At 46.4% G+C, this 17131-nt stretch overlaps 1 protein-coding gene across 1 annotated transcript in view; it reads right to left on the reverse strand.

Annotated features, from left to right (window-relative positions):
* Window positions 1-17131, reverse strand: part of Prkca (protein kinase C alpha) — a 392514-nt gene that overhangs the window by 104954 nt on the left and 270429 nt on the right. The window contains exons 4-5 of the mRNA XM_051158935.1: window positions 12436-12547; window positions 8572-8700 (exon numbers count right to left, since the gene is read on the reverse strand). Coding sequence (XP_051014892.1) covers window positions 8572-8700; window positions 12436-12547 — 241 coding nt within the window. The remainder of the gene's footprint in view (window positions 1-8571; window positions 8701-12435; window positions 12548-17131) is intronic.

Genomic DNA, 17131 nt, shown 5'->3' on the forward strand with positions numbered 1-17131 from the left:
GGGCCTCTGGTCATGCTTCCTCTGCTAGCTTCCCACTGAAGGGAAGGGTACTGGGGGCCGTGGGCAGTGGCACAAGGCTCAGTGGAGCACAAGCACCCAGACAGGGAAGCAGCCCTGCCTGGGGGATCAGATGCTACTGAACCCCAGGGCTTCCTTCCAGCTGATGATGCTCCCTACAGAGGACGCTTAATACCCAGTTGGCTGGAACAAGGCTCCAGACATACATAACGCAAGCTGGCCTTTTGGAAAATTGTGCTTGGTTTGAAATTTTCGAACTAATTTCTAATAGTGAAGTTGAAAGGACAGTACAGTGAATGCTTACATGCCCTTTGTTTATGCTCACTAGTCATCATCAATACCATTGTGCTCCACGTGCCTTCTTCGCCTGTGTATTTCTGAATGCGGTGTGGGTGTGTATGGAAGCCAGAAGCCAGGAAAACCATGGGTGGCATCCTCAGGAATGTCACCTGCCGTTTGAGGCAGGGTGTCTTATTGGTCTGGAAGTCACTAGTTGGGTCTGACTAGTTGACCAGCAGAGTCATAGGGATCCTCCTATGTCTGCCTCGACAACACCTGGGTTACCAGGGCGGGTCACTATGCTAGGCTTTCTTATGCAGGTGCTGGGGAATCGAACTCAGGTTCTCATGTTTGCACAGCAATTACTTTGCCAACTGAGCTGTCTCCTCAGCTGCGTGCATGCGTGTGCGCACGTGCGCGCGCGCGCGCGCGTGTGTGTGTGTGTGTGTGTGTGTGTGTGTGTGTGTGTGTGTGTGCATGCGTGTACATGTGTGTTGGTGGCGTTGAACCATTTGGATAGTACATCTATCAGAAAATGACCCCTAAGCTATTTCACAACTCCCTTCATAACTACCATCACCACTGTTACTCAGGAACTTTATACTGATACAAAAACATTACCTCCCATTCCCTGATGGTCCTCAATGCCCTTTAGAGCTGTTTGGAATTTTGCTTTGGTTCCAGGATCCAATCAAGCAGTACAGATTGCATTTGGTGGGCAGTTCCCATTAGCCCCTTTAAATCAAGAACAGTCCCCGTGAGTGTCTTTGTTTTTCATGAGACTAGTAGTTTTTGAAAGGTCCAGGCCAGCGCTTATGCAGGACATCTGTGAATTCATCCTTTCCCATGCCCCCTGATTGGCAGGTGAAGGTTGGTCAGATCCCCGATGGGTGATGCTGTGTGTTTCCTAGGGATCCTCCCAGGAAGAACATCCACCCAATTTGTACCATCCGTGGGGAGGCTGAGTGCTGAGAGCTAAATGTTTTGTTTCTTTTCTCCCTTGAATTCATACACTGAAGCCCCAATCCCAACGTGATGGCATCTGAGAGTGCAGCCTTTGGAAAGTACTGAGGAGGTGAGAGTGGGTCACTTGTGGTGGGATTAGTGACCTCATAAAAAGAGGGAGAAAGCACACTGTTCTCTGTTGTATAGAGACACAGGAAGATAGGATGAGGGACCTGACTAGGTACCAGTGCCTTGAACTTGGACTTGTTCCAAAAACTACGAGGACTAGATAGCTGCTGTCTAGACCATTCAGCCGACAGCACTCTGTTATGGCATCTCCCATCAACTCCTTGAATTTGCTCAGCTGTGTAGGACAACATGCATTTGCTACTGAAACTCCATGGCAAAACGTTTATCGAATAACAGTGTTCTGGCTGGCTGTGTATCCTGTGCTGGGACCCCAAAAACACTACAATCTTGACCTTCACTCAGGAGGTTTGTTCTTCATGGAGGTTTTGTCATAACAGCTCTGAAACTCTGTCGTACATCTGGAGGACAGGGAGATGGCATATGCGCTCAGATGTCCCAGAAGCCAGGGTCCTCCCAAGGGGTCGGGGAGTATGAATACAAGCTGTGGGAAGGCAGCAGCAGGCTCAGAGTTGGAAGCAGTAGGGTAGAGTCACTGAAACAGCCTTTCCCTTTATACTGGACACAGTATGCCCAGGAGTACTGAGCACCCTCAACATCCTGATCTTGGATTTTAAGTACTTAAAAAAAAGCAAACATAATACAGCAGCAGCAGCAACAACAACAACAAATAAATGATACCTGGTGAGCCTTTGCATGCCCCAAAGGAAAGGAAATACCCAAGAGAAACAACAACACATAGGGCGGATTACATCAGAAAAGACACTGGAGCTACTTAGAAGCCGTTTCCACTGTTAAAACTTGGGACAATTTGAGTATAAGAAAATTAGACAGTGGAAAAAAAATGACTTGTGAGCTCAGGTCAAGCACTCTAGCATGACATAAGGAGAAGCAAATGGAAGCTGTTTATCTAGAGGAATAGCAGGCAATGGAGATAAGAACAGAATTAGACTACAACCATTTTCCAGCCGTCAACGTAACCACGGATGAAGGCTCCTCAGTGGATACCAACTCTGCTTGGGGGAAGACTTGAACTTCAAGTGTTTAAACATCCAATACTTAGTAGAACAAGAAAAATGCCTTTGTAGTGGAAGGGTCTGCTGGTAACACTGTAGCCAGGTGACCAGACACAGCATCATTAGCAATGGATAGGATAGCCAGGTTGCATCTGAGGATAAGTGGCCCCTGGCTGGCATCCCTACTCTATGCTGACCCAAAGGACCAGATTTCTCAGCTCTCACCTTCTGGGTTTCCAACCTGGCTCCAAATCCCACAGAAATGACCCCCACCTAGATTTGCCCTCAAATAAAGCAACTTCGTTCAACTTTTCCCTGCTGGCCTCCCACTGGTTATTCTACAGATGTTGCCTTTAGTGAAGGAACCGGTACCCAGTGTCCTGGTAGAGTAGACGCTATTCCTGTGCTCCGTCAAAGGCACAGACAGCAAGTCCGTGGCTACTGTGAGCCCTGGGTGAGAAGACAGGTGCTCTATGTGTTCAAACCCTAACTGCTCACAACTAAAGGCTCTCTGTGCAAAGACGAATTGGACCCAAAACCTCTGCTCCATGGCTCCTCAGGACTGTGGTGGCCATAGCTCTGATCCCTTGAAAATGGAGAGAACAAGCCTCTTTCCCACTCTCTATTTTTCTTTTGACATCCTCTATAATTTGTTGCTTCTTGGATACATTCTGGATCTCTGCTTAGAGTGCCATCTTTCCTCTCCTCGTGACTCTTCTGTCACTCCCTAATATGAAGCCGCTATCTTGTTGTATTTCAATTTCCTCAGAGATAAAAAAAAAACCTTTCATCTTGGAGAGAAGGTTATTAGGATACAGGATATTCAAAGGGGAGGTGAGACATTCTATCCTACAGGTAACACTCATTAATCTTTGAAGGCAAACAATCCAAAGGCTTTAGGAAGTCCCTGAGACCGACCGGACTCACTGGGCCTGTCCCTCCCCAAGCCCATATAAACATAAAGACACTCTCAGACTGGCCACACGGCCTGGAAACGGCTCAGACCAACCAAGCTACTTGGAAAAAGATACTTTCCAACTTGTGGAGCTAACCCTGACCATGGCTGCAGGTTGTATGGTCCAGTGAGTTCCAGGTTACAGCTTTGATGAGCTGACTCCCTTACGGGAGGCTTTGATGACATAGCTGACTTTAGTCAGTTCGGCTCCCATAGGTAAGCCGTCACTCGTATTCCTGTAAGTATACCTCAGTGGAACTCATTGGCTCATCAAATTGGACTTCAGTTGTATCTACGCTTTGGTCTATTGTGGGTTCCCTATGTGGGGTGAATAAGTGCTCGTTCACATCTTCCCAGGAATAGTGTCACTTAACATTCCTAAAGCTTTCTTGAGCAGTCAAGCCATCTTCCTTCAAGCTCCCACTATTTCTCAAAGGACCTAGTGTGCCCTACCATTCCTCTGCATGTTGAACTCCCCCATAAACACCACACACACCATGATGTGTTCCCTAGCTTAGTCATCTGGGTGCCCCTGTTAAGTAAGATGCTCCTGTGAAATGCTGTTCTCTAGGCATGGAGTGGAAATTCCCATCTTGTATCGGAGCACTTGTCATTATCTGCAAGAGTAAGGGTAAGGGCCCAGGGCCCTCTTCTGAGATTATAGCCACTCCCTTTCTCTTGTATGCCCATCTGCAAACTGACTATGCAGTCTTATCTGGGACATAGAAAAGGTTTCTATGGGAAGAAAGTTAATGGAAGCAGAGGTTTGAGCTTTACAGCTCCTAGAAGGCTTTCAAGTACACTGGACTGAGGCACCTCTGTGTCACAGCTGTTTAGGGTCACCCACACTCCTATAAGTAAGCCCAATAAAGGTCTGTCCTTGGTGCTCTATCTGGGGTGCACAGACATTGTCTACAACTATCCAGGAAAAGTCACACAACAGATCCTAAGAGATTTGGAGCGTTACAGGAAGCTAAGGCTTATTGCCTGGATCCTGTATGAAAACCATTATGAGGGGGTGAAAGAGCACACAGAGGCAATGCTGTTTTAGTTACACAATATGGCGGCTGGTCTCAGCATGCGCAGGAGGAAGAGATCCCGGCTTGGAACCCTGAGCTTCTTGAAGGCCAAGGAATTTAGGAGGAGAGACCCATGTGTTCCCAGGAGCTGCAGAGCAGGAGAAAGGTTCTCCCTGTTACCTGTCCCATGGGGACTCATGTTAGAATCTCAATCCCTGTGCTGCATTAACAAACCAAAGCATACAAGAACACTACACTCCCCTTCAGAGTAGTACGTCCTTGGGAGCGACGGGCTCCTGAAATGGCCGCAAAGCAGGTAGTATTTCTCCCCCTTGTACTTACAACATTAAGCTGAAAAATTGCTTTTCCTGAGAAATTTCTTTTATCATTTCCTACACCTCCCCAAAAGAAACAAATATGTAGGAAACCTTTTCAAGTCTCCTTGGAGCGGAGCGGAGCAGGTGGGGAGTACTGTTCTGATACCCTCCCGCACCACTGTCCAAAGGCAAAACCATGAAAATAAGCCCAGGAAGAGGAGGCCTTGCACCAGCCTAGAAAGCGAATTCTGATTTCAGAAGGGTGATTTCCATCCCAAAGCAGAGCTCCCACTGGGAACTCCTAAGTTACCTTGGAAATTATTTTCAACCTGAGCAGTTCCACATAGGTGACATGGGGACTAAGCTAATCTAGCAATTAACATAGCTGCTGGGGGGGGGGTTCGGTTTAAATGCATTTTCTAAGAAACCACTTGCATTTGGACCCTAAGCTCCACTCACTGTGGTTTATTGCTCATATTTGCGGTCTCATTAAAGCCATGCTAATTCCCACGTCCTATTTAACCTCTCCCCGCTGGCGAGCTCTTCCCTCCACCTTTCAAATACACACAGCAGTCTCCTTCACAGGGTCTTTTCTTTCCCAGTCCCTTCCACACCCCGAGCAACTTCCTTGTGGAGTGCTATTTTGGGGCCACATAATGTGGCAGTTAATGACGCTTGGAACTGGCTTGCTTTTTAATCCCTCTGCTGCGTGGGTTCCCTTTTCTCCCCTGGCTTTAAGTCCCATGTTTGGCTTTTCAAGAGTGTCCTGGAGTGCTGAATGCAAGTTTGGAAAAAATGTCTGTGGGTTTGTTGTTTGTTCCAAAGGAGACTCTGCTCAATGAGAGCGATGCAGGGAAGCTCAGAGACTAGGTGTTGAAAGGAAGCGCTGGGGTCTTGCCAACTCCATTACCTTCTCCGTGGTGGTTTAGGGTGGTTAGTTCTCTTCTCTCCTCTCCACTCCCTGACTCACATTGGAGATGAGGGTAAGAACGGCTGCCTCCTTGATGAGGCTGCACAAAGAATCAACAAGACCATGAGCGTAATGTACACATTGCAGTGAAAGGCTAGGTACACCATGGGCACTAAGGAGGTGATGGCTGCCGCTGTCAGCAAGTTTCCTCAGGACGAACTGTTGTCTGAGCCATCCAGAAGGAGGAGGTACAGACAGGCGAATGGTGGGGCAGAGCACCTGGCCCCAGAAGAACTGCTTTGCTTGGCATCCCTCATGGTACCCTGGGATGCCAATACTCTTGAGTCTGCCCAGTGACTCCTAGCTGGATGTGGCAGCATTGGCACACACCTGCATATTAGCACTTAGGAGGCAGAGGCGGGAAGATAGTGAGTTGGAGGCTAGCCTGGGCTACATAGTGAGATCTCATGGTAGGGTTCTTGCCTAGCATGTACAAGGTCCTAGGTTTGCTCTCCAATACTGCCAAATTAATAAGACAAAATTTCAATATTATTACAAATTAGTTATTTCCTTGAGTTTACTTTCGAAAATTAGAGTTGGGTTTCCTTTACATAAATAACTGTACCTTATTTTACTTTGTCTTGGTTTTATGAATTTTCATCAGCAAGCAATCTCCCACTGAGCTGTATCTAGATTTGCATTCTTATTGGTACTATTAAAGCTTTGAAAGTCAAACTTCCCATTTTCAGGAGCAAGTTACTTCATTTCCCATGCCTCAATTTCTGCATCTATAAAAATCTAGGATCATAAGTGAACTTCCTCACAGGTTTAAGTTAGATACAGAAAATGCTTAGAGTGACTTTTCTGGCCTTTTGGAAAAAGTCACATGGAAATCTACTACTATAGAAACTTCCTAAAATACAAACATATACAAAAGGAGATTTAATAGAGCTTCCCCTATGGTGGTAGTATAAAACTCCAACTACAAACCACACACTCCCAAATAAAACCCACAGTACCTCTTTTGGAGTTGTTGGTCCCATAACCCTGACCAAACACTACAAGCTACTCCGGTGCTCTTGGGTACCCTCCATAACTTGGTGGTAAGACTCTGTTGCTGAAGACAGCACACGCCAGAGTCATAGAACATGGACAAACCCAGCTGGTACTCAACTGGAAGGCTTCATCCTTACTACCCAGTGTGCACAGGGCTGGAAGGTGCCTTGTATGTTACTGGAGGAGAAAAGTAATCCTCAGCCTCATCTGGCTGTGAACACTGCAAGTTACAACAGCCTGTCTGCCCTCCAGTACAGTAGTGGCCCAGTGTTATGGGAATAACCAACTTTTTAAATTTTCTTTTTCTTTTTAGTTTGTTTGTCTTGATTTTGGATTTAAGGACCAAATTTTGAGATGGAACCCATATCTGACACTGTCAATTTGACTAAGAACCTGAGGCCATATAGATCTGAGACTACGTTGGAAAAAACATACTATTATTCTGCTAAACAAACATAGAAATGAAATGACTCCTAATGACATATTGCTACACCTATAGTTTAGAGGGTCATTCCTCATCAGAGATTTTTCTTACAGTAGATGACAGTTAACATGGCCCCATTTCTTCCCCCAGGCAGAGTAATGATTTTGGTGACAGCACTGGCCCTATGGAAGGGAAGTGTAGGTGAAATCTATAGTCTAAAAAATACCCTCCAGGAGTATATCCAGAATAACATCTTAAAATTCTTTCACTTCTTTGTATTTGAAAGGACAGCTCTGGGGAGAAATTTTTCTTATTTTTCAAAGAAAGAAGCAAAAAACAACCCAACCAAACCACCACCACCACCAAAACCAACAACAACAACAACAACAAAACCCTCTCCAAGCTCTGAAGATGTTTCCTAAAATAAGCTTTCTTTAAACTCTTCCCACTTCCTTCTTTTCTTAAACAGATCTTTCCTGTCTCTCTCTCTCTTTAAAAATCACATATTCTGCTATCTATACGTAAATATCACTAAAGTCAGTCTTTCCAACACTTATGATAGCTTAAAAGCCATAACAACAAATGAAAGTATAAAACCCTTCATGATGGAACGATGAGAGGACATGCCAAAGAAAGAGCTTACAGGCACTCCACCAGAGCAAGGGCAGAGACTATTCTCCGAGAGTGAAATCATAAACCAACACGGAGGGCTGGGCTTTAGCTCAGTGCTAAATCACTTGACTGGTACCCACAAGGCCCTGCATTAAGTCCCTAGTATGGTAGAGAGAGGCTGGGGCATGTTGAAGACATAGGATAGGTCGTGGGCTACCAAGGTAACACGATAACTTTGTTGAGTGTGTTGATGCACTAGAAGTGGACTTGGAAAAGCCAGAAGAAGGCCAGGGCAGGGCCAACACAGATACAGGAAGGAGTGTTATAACGCATGGACAGGGAATCTCCATCACAACTGGGCTATTTGTTGAGGATGCATGTGGCATGACAGTTAGAGGCCGAGGGTTTGGATGCAAGTATTTCCCTCTTGGCTTCCCATTTACTAGTTTTGCAATGCTGCAAACTCTCCATTTCCCCGTGCCTTGTCTGGAAAATGAGGCTAATAATAAGTTGTTGAGAGGAGTAAATATCACATAGGAAGCAAGTGACGTCATACCACACACAGAGGAAGCATATGCAGACACTCAGTAGACCTGCTGTTACTATGTCTTACACGGGTTTTGGCTTGGTCTTACCAATGGCATTTTGATCAGTTGGCTGTCCTGTCCTCGGCATAGTGGGGGAGAAAATGGTGACCGTGCTGTCCGAGCACCCTGGGCTGCATCAGACTTCGCACGACATTTAGGGATTTGGAAATACTTGTGTACTGAGTATTCTCATAGGATGTGTTAAGTGGTGGCGAATACTTTGAGAGGCACCAAGCCACCCAGCCCAGATACCCCCTGCTTTGCCACCGTCTTTACCATGCCTTACCCGTGACATGAAGCTTTTCATCGGTGACCTCGGCCTTCAGATAAATCCGCCCCCTCTTCTCTGTGTGATCCATTCCGCAGAGGCTAGGGACGTTGATGACGCACTGCTTGTGAACGTTCATGTCACAGGCTGCGAATCAGAAAAGCAAAGGGTTGAGGTTGGCCATATGGACTCACATCACTGCCTCCGTGTGTTGGTGTCTGAGCAGAAGCGGGAACGATTCTCCCCTAAATGTGATACTTTGCTATAATGTTTCTGGTGACCTGAACTGTTAGCAGATGTCCCTTCCTCACAGGCTTCCTCCTGTGAGTGGTAAGACCCATAAATATCTCATATTTATTCAGTCTTTACTACAGAAAAAGAACCCAGGTCGTTCTTCTGTGACTGTCTCAAATCTTTAACAAAATCTACACAGGTAAGTTGTGTACAGAGCTCAGACTGACCATTTAATACTCTATGTACACACAGACATGCAACATGTACATTTTAAACAAAGAATAGCTTTTTTTTTTGGTCAGAGAATTTCTTCTCCCTTTCTGAGCTGGTCACCAAGAAAGTGACAATCTGTGGATTGAGTATGGGAAATTCATAAAAAAAATGTCTCTCCCTCAAGTCACTCAGTAATTTTGAGAAGGTGTAAGTATATTGCCTTATTTTTTTAAAAGGAATTTGTGTTTGATATTTTAAACCTGTCTTCAAATATTTAAATATTAATCCAAGTAAAACAAATACAAGCCTGGCATAAGCCATTCCTTACACTGACATTATGTAGGCGAGGCAGCGGGAGGATAAAAAAAGATCAGTCTTATTTCTATGAACCGAAGAAACCCTGAGAAGAATCCCTGGGGGGCTGACTACAAACATGAGGCTGTGTAGGTGTGCTGGCTCCGCCCTCCTGGTACCTTGGGCTTCCTGGAATCCCCACCCACTCTCCCTGGGATGCTAACAGGAATTATCTACAATATCCAAGGCAGAGCTTGTCTATCTATCTCTTTCATTCTCAGTGTGCAATCAGGACATGGCAACATACCTTTTCTGGAAAAGTCATCATTAAGACCTACTGGGCTGCAACTAAATACTGAAAACTGGGTAATGACACAGAAAGAGAAGGAGAGTCAGCTGCTTCAGGGATGTGGAGCCCTTAGGTTTTGGTTCACAACGCCCCCTGCTCAAGACGCTGCACTGGCCAAGGCTTGGCCACAGAGACTTCTGAAGTTGCGCTCTTCGTGTCACTTGGGTCAACCAAGACCTATCTATCTTCAGGTACCACAAGATGAAATTTGAGGATGATGGTGCGAGGGCCTTGGAAAGACTGTGGGTAACAAGGAGTGTGTGTGGGGTGAGCACACACTGGGCTTGGGATCTGGTTTTGGCTGTACCCCAAGCTGGTTTTTCAACCTTGGGAAGCTAATTTGTACCCTTTGATGCCATCTCTTATTCTACAAACTAAAGGGCTGACATAAGTGGTGTCTGACCACTGTCAGACAACAGACAAGGACAGCTGCATCTCTGCTAAGGTAAGGCCAGCGTCCTGACGCCATCCGCCCATTCTCCTCCTTCCAGGAAGAAGCCCCAGATACCCAAAATCCAAGGAAGAAAGAATTCAGAAAACAACAAAAACAATGGCTTGGGTCAGTGGCTTTCAAAATAGTTTAGTAATGGAGTCATTTGTTTTTCAAATGATACCTAATATATAAAACAAGAAGGATGCTAGTGCCAAAAATTTAGCTAATAAATTCAAATTTATAAAGTTAATTTGTTACATGGACATTCAAGGGTAACCAGGGAACAAAACCCAGGTGTTTGGGAGGCAAATTAATGTCTGCCATAGTAGAAATACCTCCCCAAAAGTTTGTGTGCTGGAAATTTCACCCCCAAAGTTCATAATGACAACTGTAGATAAATAGTATCTGAGGTCATGAGCGTGATGGTGAGCGGCCCCCGTGGTCCCATTATGGCTTCATAAACAGAAGAAAGCTCACACCCGGCCTCCCAGTTACTTTCCCATAGGATGCCCTCCACCGTGTTCTGATGTAGGAACAAGGCCTACACTCCATGCTAGTGCTTTGTTCTTGGAGTCTCAGCCTCCAGAACTCTGAGATTAGATAAACCTTCATTCTTCATAATGCACCCCGCTTCAGGTGATTTGTTACAACAGCAGAGAATGGGCTAGAAACTGCCTCAGGCAGTTCATCTGCCTTTGCATTGTATTAAAATCGCTGAATGCCCCAAATCTTTAACTTTGTTCAGAAGAGAATAGGCAAGTAGTGGGAGTAGTATGGAACAACAGGACACCTCCCCACCCAGCAAACATCTCAGTGGAGCGCGAGCGATGGGGGAACTTGATGCCACTTGAGTAGGGCTGGCAGGATAAACTTCTCAGTGTCTGGAGCGCGAGCGATGGGGGAACTTGATGCCACTCGAGTAGGGCTGGCAGGATAAACTTCTCAGTGTCTTGCTAACTTTGTCAAAGTTGACAGATATGTAACACATATAAGTGTTCATTTTTGCTTAAAAATGGTTTTAAGCATTTATTTACTGTGCTATTTAGTGTGTTATGTGTGACCCCTGCCCTGGCCACAGCACACATGTGGAGGTCAGAGGGCAATCTGTATGAATCTATTCTTTTGTGCCATCATGTGGATTCCAGAGATTGATGCCAGGTTGTCAGTCTTGGTAACAGGCATCTTCACCCACTGGACCATCTCTCCAGTCTTGTTCCAAGCTTTAAAATAGCTAAAAATACATTTATAAATGTACTTAGGATTGCCATTTTTCAGAACCCCTGAAAATGATGTGTTTGGAATCTGTGGGTTTCTTGAAGCACAGAAGCCCCTGACATGGGTAATGAGGCCATCAACCGGCACACCTAGGTAAGCGGAACAAATCCTGGGCTCCGAGAGACTTTCCACGGCTTAAGTGTCCATATGTCCTAACTTACGTATAGCGCTGTGTAGACTCCGTGCAGGACACAAAGCTCTGTGGTCAGTCTAGTCCTTAGGAATAAATGAGAACATGTTGTTGTTTTGCTAATGTTTATTAAAAACACAGGCCTACTGGTGGCTGCCTTTCGTGCCCTAAAAGTATACATTTTTCTTTAAGCAACTACCACAGGTAAATCTGTTCCTTGAGAATTAGCAAAACAGAGAGTTTCTGGGGCTATTCTTTTCTTTGCTTTGGTATTGGATGAGGATGCGTACAAGACTGAGGAGGAAGAGGATGGAAATGGCCCCCTTCCTCCACGTCAGTGGACCTCTTGGTGCCATGCATAACTAGACCGCTTTAGACTCCATTGGTTCAGTAACAAGCAGGGTAAGTGAGCTCAAGATGCTACCCTGGTTTTCACGCTCACTTCAGCTTCAGTTTTAAGGAGAAGCCTGCTGGATTTTTCCACAGTCCACCCACTAATTAGAGACATAGGAAGATAATGACTATGGTTGCTTAGCTTAGTTTGAAGCCAACCAAATGTGGAATCTGGAGGTGGGGAGTATTCTGTGGGGTTTGACTAGCCTACATTTTACAGGAACTGAAGATTCCTCTCTCTCTCTCTCTCTCTCTCTCTCTCTCTCTCACACACACACACACACACACACACACACACACACACACACACACACGAGACAGTGCCCACTAACTTCATTTATAAACCAAATTACTTTGGGGGGGTCCATAATTAGACAAGCGGTTATGTTAAACCAGAACTTGGAGAAGTGGGCAGTTCATATTTTGAGCCTTGTCTTTATCCGAGCCAATTCTCTTCATTGGTGAGCTGCTGTTGGTGACGTCTCTGAAACCTTGGCACTGAGCAAACCCAGACATGAGCGGCAGAGCCTGGCCGTCTACTGGAAAAGAAAAGTTACTTACTGTCACATTTCATCCCCTGGTGGATGAGTCCATAGAGCAGGGACCCACAGTGGTCACAGAAGGTAGGGCTTCCATAAGTGTGGATTTTGAACTTGTGCTTGCTCCTGGGGTCCTGGAGGGAGAACAGCATTCATTTCAGGTATGACAGGGCTATATTTTTGGTTACACCAAGCTTACACCTTATCTGCATTGTGCAGTTTGGCTAGTTCCCAGCCGTACTGCTCCTTAGAGTCAGAGGAATGAGCACACACACAGTGTGTGTGTGTGAACCATATCACATTTTTATATAGCAAATGCTTGTGTTTCCCCCACTTTTAAGCTATATAATCTGTACATAGCCAATGACAAGGTTTCCATAAAAGTTGTCACTTGAAGCCTACCATCATCAAAGCCTGGGAGGGGGCATGTTCAGTGTTTCAAACTATTCCTGTCTCTGTCCTCCACCACCCTCACACTCCCCATACCACAACACATAGCAAGGTTATGGCACAGCAGAGATACAGAATCTGGCATTTTTATGAAGCTGTACTGAGTGACCTAGGATCTGCATCCTTTGGAAAATCTATTGTCTTCCAGAATCCTGATAGGCCGTGGAGACAGATAGACCCTGAGATTGACATGACCTGTTGATTGAATGATTATGATTACTTTTTAAAAGTCATAGGTTGGAAAAGTCTGGAATGTTTTAATCATGTAGAAAAGTTTAAAGAGCAGCAAGCCAAACACTCACAGATGTCTCCATTAGCTGTAGTAAAGGCCAATATGTCTCCTTGCTCCTCATTATAATATTGTCATTGTCATTTTACAGAGATGGTAATGACCCTCTTCCCCAGAGCCATGGTTCAGAGATGTTGGAGCTGGGACCTGACCACGCAATTCTTATTATACAAGCTTTTAGGTGTCTACCAGCGTGAAGAGCTGGTTCTTGCCATCTTTCAAACTTCTAGAGCTGTACCTCATTTTTTTTGAGTGGGGGGTATAGACATATCTTTTTGGAATGCATCCACACTCATTTAGTGACATGGTTTCTGCAGCTACAGTGGCAGAGTGGAAATGGGCCACAAAGCCGACAATAATTACTACTAACTCTCATAAGAAATGTTTGCCCATCCCAGCTTTAGGGCAACAGGTTTCACCTAACAGGGAATCAGCTAGAGCGATTACAAATGCAGTACCTAGATGCTCCCGTGGTCTGACACCCTGGGGAGTGTGACTCTTGGCCTCTTGGTGCCGTTCTCCCTTTCTCCTTCCCTTGCCTTCTCTCTCTTCTCTCTCTCTCTCTCCTTCTCTCCCTTCCTTCCTTCCTCACATTATTTGGATATAGAATTTCACTATGTGGCCCAGGCTGGCCTCAAACACAAGACCCTTTTGTCAGCTGAGTAATGGGATTGCAGGTACACGCCAGCCTGCTCTTTTCCAGCCCGTGCTTGAGCAGGCCACGGAAGGTTATGCCAAGGTTAGAAGACACAGACTCACTGCTGTAGAAGGTCAGTTCACAGACAGCAGGGCCTGACACTAGTAGCCGAATACCTGTGTTGATGACCAGCAATATTATTTTATTTTAAAACTTATTTATTTATTTATTGTGTGTGTGTCTCTCTTTCTATATGTGTGTGTCTGTGCGCACGCGCGTGTGCATGCCTGAGTGCCTGCGTATGACACCTTGAATGTGTGTGGAGGTCAGAGGACAACTTCTGTAAGCTTGGTTTTCTCCTTCCACCACGTGATTTCCAGAGATCAAACTCTGGTTGTAGGTGTAGAAGCAAGCACCTCACCTACAAAGCCATCTTACTGGCTCATGACTAGCAATATTCTTGAAGCAAGCCACTATCTGGCCTTCTAAAGGCCCCTCTCAGGTTATAAGATATCTCATGTCCTTGTGGGAGCATTTTCCCTAAGCTATGGAGATGGAGAGCAGCCCCTGCCATTAGAGCAGCTGATCAGTTGGTCAGATGTCTGAGACTCAGGGCAGGATCAGGTTAGCATCAGCACCAATTATCTGGACCCGTGGTGACAGTGAAGGTTGTGTCCTACAATGTGGAGGGCGAAGAAGATGCTGGGGGAGAGAAAGCAACCAGGTTCCCTGCAGAAATGTGGCGTCAACCACTGACAGCAAATCAAGAGTGACGGCTCACCCTAAACTCTCTGGAGGACGCACAAGGCAGTCAGCCCTGAGGTGGCTGTGCTGCAGCTGACTGTCATACAGATCTCTGTTGACGTGGCACATGGGCAGTGGGCCTCCTTTTCAGAAAAACCTAACTCTTACTCGTCCAGCACCCATACGGCACCTCCAGGCTCTAAGTGCCGGGAGACGTAGAAAGAGCGGAAGCCTACTTCTTTTGTATGTATCTGGAGAGCCACCAAGTCCCAGAGTCCTTCACTACCCAAAGTGTGGCCCTGGATCCTGCTTATGAATCACAATGACCATATGTGAACACCAGCAGCATACGAGTATATGCAAAGGGTTTACAAGCTGACAAGAGCTGGACAAATACAAGAAGCTGTTATTGTATTAGCCAGAGAAAGAAACTTCATGAAGCCCAAGGCTTCTCTAAAATACTGCAGTGGCATGGGCTGCGATGGAAGGGTCAGAAGAGCTGGGTGGTTCCAGCATTCTCTGGTGATCAGAGTGGAGGCCACGCAGGGAAGGTTTCTCCTGCCCTGTTTCCTGCGCTCTGAGTATAGCCCTCCCAGGAAGTTCCTTGGCAATCACCCCCAGGTGGTGAATTTGAAACTCCTTGGTGGCCCAGATTATCCCATGCGTGGTCCAGACTTAAAGGTCAGGATGATGCTATTGCCTGCAGAGAAGGGAAGGCAGGAACATGGAAACTCACTCACCTGGTGTAATGAGCCTTACTGGGTCTGACTGGGGAAACTACCTTGTTACCTAAACGGGAATCACAATGCTGTGTATGCAGAAGGGCACTGAGCAGAAGCTCTCCCAGGCTGTCTGCATCTCTACCACAGCCACCGACGAGCAATGCGTTTACCCTGTCTGGGCCTTAATTTCCTCCTCTGGATCCTGGACCGAGGGGGTGAGAATAGCGTTTTAATTGAGATTTCATGGAGTGCCGAGCTTGTCAGGAGGTGCCCAGTGCCGCTGAGGGTGGAGAAGTGGAGAGCAAAGAAGGGAGGCATGGCTGCTGCTAAAATTAAAGTTGGAAACAACTGTGCTAGATGGTCTCTTCAATTCTGTCTTGATATTTAGAAGAAGAAAACACCAACAAAGCCCTTTTTATTTTGAAATCATTTAGGACTCACAGGAATGTGCAAAACTAGTACAGCCTGTTCCTGTGAGCTCTTCACCCAGTTTTCCCCAGGGAGAACATTTTACATAACAGCATGTTAGCAGAGTGGGGACTCTGCTGCCACCCGGCCACCAGCTGACTTGCAGGCGTCCTAGGGTCTCCAGGTTTTCTGTGCAGAGTACTAACAAGAGGACAGTCACTGCACAGCATATGAGTTAAGTAAACTGTGCACTGGGTAGGGAATGCAGTCCTGTTTGCTGAGCAAACAGCAAGAACAACAGCAGAGGAACATCTGCCGCCGCCTGTCCAGGGGACCCATACAAGAGCTCACGTGGTGAAGGGGATGAGGAGGGTAGCACCAAAGATCTACCCAAAAGCAGGAGCAGAACGTTCCTCTCTAAATAAAGCGAACACACATTGTGTCTCAACTTCTGGGACCAGTTCTTAGGAGCAAAGTCATTTTGAATCTCTGGCCGAGCAGAGTGTGCTCAGCCGGGTGTGCAGTCAAGCCTGGGTTGTGGAGAGGCAGCGGGTCTTCCAGGTGGAGAGGCGTCAGCCACAGAGGAAGCTGAAGCCTGCGTGTGCCCATGTCTAAGTGTTGCAGGTCCTTGGGTCATCGGTAGCCTTGGGGCTCTGTCACACCCATAAGAGCTGGCACCTTCACCTGGTGGCAGCACCCAATGTATCTCATGTATGCTTTGCCTGTGGTGGCCTCCACCTGCCATGGCCACCAGAATTCTGCTGGTACAGCTGACATGGAAAAGGCCACCGTTTCCTTTCAGAGGACACACACATACATATAGACTGACACTCTGTCTTTGTGTCTCTGTCTCTGTCTGTCTGTCTGTCTGTCTTCTGTCTGTCTGTCTGTCCGTCCGTCTGTCTGTCTGTCTGTCTGTCTGTCTGTCTCTCTCTCTCTCAAAAACAAAACAGTCTCACAAAAGAGAGTTCTGCATTGTGATGGGACCAAGACAGACTCTAGAATTTCAAGAATGGACTTTATCTCTGAGTGCCCGGGGAAGCAAGATGAGAAGGCAAAAGAACTGGAGGTTTCTCTGGGATTGCAAAGCCCTCCTCTGGCATCGTCTGTCTCTCATATGGTGCACCTTCATCAAACACAGAGCAAGTGCACATCAACTCCCACATCTGAGCAGAAGCGCGCTCTCCTCATGCTCTGCTTGAAGGGTCTAGAGAAAACTATCCCATGGGCAGTGTGCGGCAAGCTCGGTCATACACACAAAGGAGAGTCTGCTTTAGGGTGATCCCCCCCCCACCAGGCTAGTGGCCTTCTCCCTTTAGTGAGTCGTGTGTAAATGTTCCTTTTAACTTCCCGAGGCAGCCTCTGCTAGAGGGGAGTACAACACCTGCTGTCCTGTATACAGGCCTGAGGCTATGGTATAACAGGTTACGCAAATGCTCGACTCGGAAGCTTCTGCTGTACGTGTGGC

Source organism: Acomys russatus, chromosome 16 (genome assembly GCF_903995435.1).
Source record: "Acomys russatus chromosome 16, mAcoRus1.1, whole genome shotgun sequence".
NCBI lineage: Eukaryota > Metazoa > Chordata > Mammalia > Rodentia > Muridae > Acomys > Acomys russatus.